This window comes from Apis laboriosa, unplaced genomic scaffold, assembly GCF_014066325.1.
Source record: "Apis laboriosa isolate Shangri-la unplaced genomic scaffold, ASM1406632v1 scaffold112_cov148, whole genome shotgun sequence".
Lineage (NCBI taxonomy): Eukaryota > Metazoa > Arthropoda > Insecta > Hymenoptera > Apidae > Apis > Apis laboriosa.
In genome coordinates this window covers 1,669,114-1,675,113 of record NW_025220865.1, presented here as the reverse complement: position 1 = coordinate 1,675,113, position 6,000 = coordinate 1,669,114, and the positions used below count along the sequence as shown (strand labels likewise).

General features: G+C 24.2%; 1 protein-coding gene across 1 annotated transcript; it reads left to right on the top strand.

The window, feature by feature from the left end:
• Nucleotides 1-318: 318 nt before the first annotated feature.
• Nucleotides 319-4,210, top strand: LOC122712405 (arrestin domain-containing protein 17). Its single transcript, XM_043932062.1, has 7 exons — nucleotides 319-657; nucleotides 2,195-2,350; nucleotides 2,419-2,630; nucleotides 2,702-2,884; nucleotides 2,965-3,176; nucleotides 3,539-3,711; nucleotides 3,865-4,210. The coding sequence occupies exons 1-7, from the start codon at nucleotides 543-545 to the stop codon at nucleotides 3,993-3,995; spliced, it is 1,182 nt and encodes a 393-aa protein (XP_043787997.1). The 5' UTR covers nucleotides 319-542; the 3' UTR covers nucleotides 3,996-4,210.
• The last annotated feature ends 1,790 nt before the right edge of the window (nucleotides 4,211-6,000 follow it).

The window sequence follows — 6,000 nt, the reverse complement described above, 5'->3', positions numbered from 1 at the left end:
ATAAATAAAAATTTATAAAAATTATCTAGAAATATTCTTTTTATATTATAATTTTTATAAAATTTCATTTTCACTTTATTATGGATATACATAAATAATCTATAATTCTATAGTAATAAATATTTTAAATTCAACATTATTTTACAATTTTACTTACATCATAATTTTTTTAGATTTTTCTTCACATCTTCCTTTAGAAGAATACAAACAGTTATTACTATTAATGCATATTTGAAACGACTTATAGAGCCGTTCCACTGCGTCAGTTGGTATCTGCGCAGAAGACAAATATCAAAGTAGTCTATAGTAACGTGGACTCGTAAGCGATCAGACCGGCTTTTACGAGCGGCTCGATATAGCTACGTTGTGTGTAACTATTCAGTGTATGGAACAAAAACGAAAGAACAAACGAACGAACGAACGAACTTGTGCTAAAGTGGCCACATGTACATTTCGAAACGTTATTAGAATAAAATAAATAAAGAAACAAGATCTGCATACGTATCGAGTGTCGTCGAAAGTGTAGCTGTGTCATAACAAACATGGGACTGAAGGATTTTCGAATAATCTACGATAATCATTGGAACACTTATTATCCAGGACAAACAGTAAGCGGAAATATCATTGTCGTATTAGACAGCACAAAGAAGATTCGTGGTATGTTATATTCGAAATCACATCTTTATCGAATGAATCATATTATGTTATTTTTGGGTGAATAATATTTAATGTATATTAAATATCGTTTTGTGATATTCAAAGATCGAACAGGTGTTTCTAAATGTATGTGATTTTCATACGATTTTTTTAGTGATAATGTTTATGAAAATGCAATTATATATAGTGAAAATGATGGAGAGATTATGCGAAATTATATGTAAATATAATATATTAGTAGATTTAAAAATATACATATATTATATTAAAAATTAATAAAAAAATATTAAAAAACATTTATAATTCTTTATTTGAAAATAATTTAAATATAGTATATTAAAAAAATAAAAATTTAAATAACAAAGAAATTAATATGTAAAATAATTTATACTTTTTATAGTTATATAATAATTTCGTTAATCAATATCATTTTTCATTTTTAAAAGTATCAAAAGGATTTACATCAATATTAGAAATTTATTATCTGAATATTAAAAAATATTTCTCGTATTATTAATATATATAAGTTTTATTCTAAATTTTGCTCCAATTTGTAAATTGTATTTCATACATATTGTCGAGTTCTTGTCGCCGCATTCCTGTAGATTTTTTTCTTTTTTGTCGTAAGGTGTAGTTTAATTATAGCACTATACACCCGCACAGTAGAAATGGACAGTGACGATCAGCCGTGAAACATTTGTTTTGTCAATTGTATAGCCATTGCATTATTGTTTTTATATTTTTTATTATTTAATTAATGTATTGTTATTGCTATTATTGTTATTAGTAACTATTATTTAATATTTTTCTTATATAATATTCTTTTTTAATATCCTTATAGTTTTACTTTTTACTATATAGTTGCTGTTTATTTTTTTTAATTTTATTTTATTACAATTTTGTTCCTTAATCGAGATCTCATGAATTGTTAACTTAATAATGGCAAATTTTACAGAATTATCACAAATATATAATATACTTTTCTTTTAAATTTTATCTTTTGTAAATATCTTTTATAAATTACATTTCATGGTTATTTTATTTTTATTTTTACCGGATCACTTACATTTCTGTTTTGAGCGATGCTATTTATATTTTAAATTTATTTCTATAGTTATACAAAAATACTAAACTCTTCTATAAAATTCTTCCGTAGTATTCTTGACATTTATTTGACGTTGATATACTGTTCTATTAGCATCGATTTGCTTTAGTTCGCGTTTAATTTTATACTATTATCTCATTGTTAATGGTAATTTCTGAAATGTGTCAACTCATGTCTGAATTGAACAATATGAAATGTTTTAAATAATCGAAAGTATAAAACTCCTTAATGAATTCATTTATAATTTTAACATTATGATATTAAATCGAGTTAAAATTTTTAAATCATATAATATTTATAATTAAATGCAAAGAAAATGATCATTAATTTTCTTCAAAATAAAATTTCTTCAAAATCGAAATTATTAAAATTAATATAATCAATAAAAAAATATAATACGTATATTATTTAAAAATTTTATTATTTTTACAGGTATAAGCGTGAAAGTAAAAGGTGTGGCGAATACATGTTGGACTACAGATAAGCAAGATATGGATGAGAGAGGACAATATAGAGATGGGACTCAAACAGTCTCTGCTCATGAAGAATACTTCGAGACAAAATATTATCTTGTTGGATCGGCTTCCGGTGAATTTCTAACTTAAATTATTTCATTAATTATTTTTATTGAAAGAAATAACAAATTTTTTTTTCAGGTGGTGAAATCGAGATACAAAGCGGGGAGCATAAATTTCCATTTCAATGTGTATTACCGACAAATTTACCTAGCAGTTTCGAATCTGATTTTGGACATGTTCGATATACTGTTAAAGCAACTTTAGATCGCCCTTGGAAGTTTGATCAAGAAGTAAAGAGTCCCTTTACAGTGGTGTCACCTCTTGATCTTAATCAAGAATCGAGAGCTTCGGTATGATTTACGATCAAAATGCTAATTTAATAAAATTTAGTGAATAAAGCAAAAATAGTAAAATTTTTTAGGAAAAAATAGAAGAAGAAATGAGCAAAACGTTTTGTTGTTTATGTTGCGGAACGCCACCATTAACTGTTAATTATTCATTACCAGTTAGAGGATATGTACCAGGCCAATCAATGCCAATAAAGGTGAACGTTGAAAATCATTCAGGAGTTACTGTAGAAACTATAAAACTCATTCTCTGTAAGGTATATTCGACTCGATAATATTATTAATAATATATGATACATGAAAATATTTTAAAATAACAATGAATCGTGAAGTCTAGATGGTGACTTTTCGTGCTACAACACCGACTACTGATACTAAAACGGAAGAGATTGTGGTAGCAGAAGTTGGCAAAGGACCTATTGAGGGAGGAGGAATTGCAGATTATGAACAAAAACTAGATATTCCTCCATTACCTCCGTCGAATTTGACAAATTGTGGAATTATTGATCTAGAATATAATCTTAAAGTTGTGGCATGTGTCTCAGGATGGTTAGTATATATTTATTATCTGAATAGAAAAAATAAAAGAAATTCATTTTTATATAAATAATGATTAAAATATCATTCTTAGCAAGATTTTGTAAATAAAATTAAATTTGAATCAGTTTTTAAAATTATATTTTATATAATATGAAGCAAGTAAATTAAATCTACTTTATCATTTGCTATTTGCATCACATCATGACTCATTGTATGTATGACTCTTAAACGAGATTTGTAAAGAATGCTAATGTACTACTTAAATTCTATAGTGGAAAATTGCTCATACAAAACTAATTCTTGTCGGTCGTTAAAGTATTTCGTAATGTAATAGAGACATAACTATGTTGAATAAGATGATTATGTGTTAGGTACTATCGAAATTTATGGCAAAATACACTTATATTCGTGGGTACTGTACCTTTGGTAAATTATCAAACTCCAAGTGCTCCCCCGATCGAAGGATATCCTTCAGAAATTGGATGGACGACATCTGGAATTCCAAGCTCTGATGGAACTGCAACGAATTTATATCCTAATTTACGTAAGAATACTTTTATTTATTTTTAATAATTATATAATATTTTTTATTATTTAAATACTAATTATAATATATTTTTTACTACTGGAAATTTTATAAACTAAATTATATGGTTCAAGAGAGTATATAAATAATACAATGAATTAAATTATGTAGCTCCACCATCATATGAAGAATCAACTAATGGTGCAAGAAGTTTATGGGAGCGTGGCGAATCTGAGCATATTTTCGGTATATCGAATCGTTTTTCGCCTAAATATCCTGTTTTCAATTTTGCAGCAGTTTAGTGAGTAATAAGAAAAAGTAATTTGGTGCTTTATTTAAAAAGAGAAAAATGAAAATTTTATATGTATCTCAGCACAGTCTGTAGAGCATATTTTAAGCTTTAATTGAAATTAAGGGCTCATAATGATCGTATGTAATCAAGTTGATAATCTAATTGTTATGAATGAAATGATGTCTTGATTATATTTTTTTAAAATAAAATAAGTTTTTAATAAGAGTACTGAAAGAATGATTAACCAAAGGAGATCCTAAGAAAATAGTCATATTAAATGCTTTTTAAAGAATGAATCGATAATTTAATTTATATAATTTAAAAAATTTTTTTTAATTAAAATGCGAATTATTATATATATTAAATGTTAAATTTTTGAACTAGTCTCGAAGTTTATGTATCTAGAATAATTAAAATGCACAATACTCAAACGATATTTATTATTATATTATACTATAATGTTAAAGTGATTGCTTTTTTAATATACTGTGTATATTTTCTTACGAAAAATTTTATATATATGAAAGCAATTTAAAGCAATATTACATTTTTAAATACTGCCGATACTAGAATTCAGTTTTTATGCGAATTTGTTTGAATTATGTTTATATATATACATATATATATAATATATATATATGTATATTATTAATTATATCAATTATATCAAAAATATTATGTATAACAAAGATATAAAATTAAAAAATTTGTATATATATCTACTTTGTTGTCAATAAAATGTATGTTTTTTATACATTATGGCATTATTTTCACTTAGTATCATCACATTGCTGAATAGTATGTTGGAAATTAAAACAGTTTCTTCATTGCATAAATTTTGGAGAACAAGTGTAGACAAGGAGACAAATAATGAAAAAAAGACAGAAATAGTATAAAAATATTGAAATCAGCGCCATCTTCAGAGTGCCGCAAATGAAACTCATAAAGAAAGGATAGAAAATATTTAAAAAAGGATAGAGATAAAATAAGAATTGGCAATTAGCGCTATCTCTTGAGTATTCTTAAAAATAACTCTTCAAAGATAAGGTAAAGTAGAGTAAAAATTGAATATTAGTGCCATCTCTTGAGTGTTTTATATTATTCTATTTTAGAGAGATATTTTTGATAATCAATAGATGTCGTTAATAATCAATTCTTATTGTACCTATCTTTTCAGTATTTGCTTTTCTTGTCCATACTTGTTTCATTTACAATACTCTACAGATGGCGTTGATGATTCTTGAATTTTTAATCTTATCTCTATCCTTTTTCAACTATTTACTTTTCTTGTTTATACTTGTTCATTTCTTTTTGATATGGAAAAATATATTGAATTAGATTTATTTTATATTTTGTTTATAATTTAAATTTGTTTATGAAAATTTTTATCTATTGCAATTATAATAGTTAAACAAAAAAATTGTAGAAATATAATAATTTATTTATTTTTTCTAATTAATTAATTACTCTTTTTATTCATGAATTTAATTCCAAAAAATTTAATTTTAGTAAATAATGCAAACATATTAAAAAATAATTAAAAATAAAAATACGTTACATTTTATTTTCTAGTCACGACATCAATGTTTATCAATTCTTCGTTGATCATGTTTTGCGGAAAGATTTCTATCGATAACTTTATTTTATCAAGGAATAATTCATCATACGATATTTCTTATCTATTCCCTGGATCTAAATAATATACGACTCGATTTTGTGCTATTATATTTTTATTGCGAAATATATTTTATCACTGGCTAAATATTAAATTCATCATACCTTTCTCACATTTTTCATATTTCAAATTTCGATAAATAACAATCATAAAATCATTAATTTAAATTATTAACTTAAATTTATTAAATTTTTTTCAATATTTAATAATTTTGTATTTTTATATCGTTTATAAATAATATTATTTCAGAATTTTATTCTTTGTTTAATATAAATTATATTTTATGTTTTATATAAAAATGTAAAGAAGAATGACATAAAATATTTAAAAATGTCAGAAC

Coding starts and splice junctions, on each gene's coding strand:
- LOC122712405 (XM_043932062.1), top strand. CDS start 543: ATGGGACTGAAGGATTTTCGAATAATCTACGATAATCATTGGAACACT. Junction 2,885..2,964: donor TAAAACTCATTCTCTGTAAG/GTATATTCGACT, acceptor CGTGAAGTCTAG/ATGGTGACTTTTCGTGCTAC. Junction 3,177..3,538: donor GTGGCATGTGTCTCAGGATG/GTTAGTATATAT, acceptor ATTATGTGTTAG/GTACTATCGAAATTTATGGC.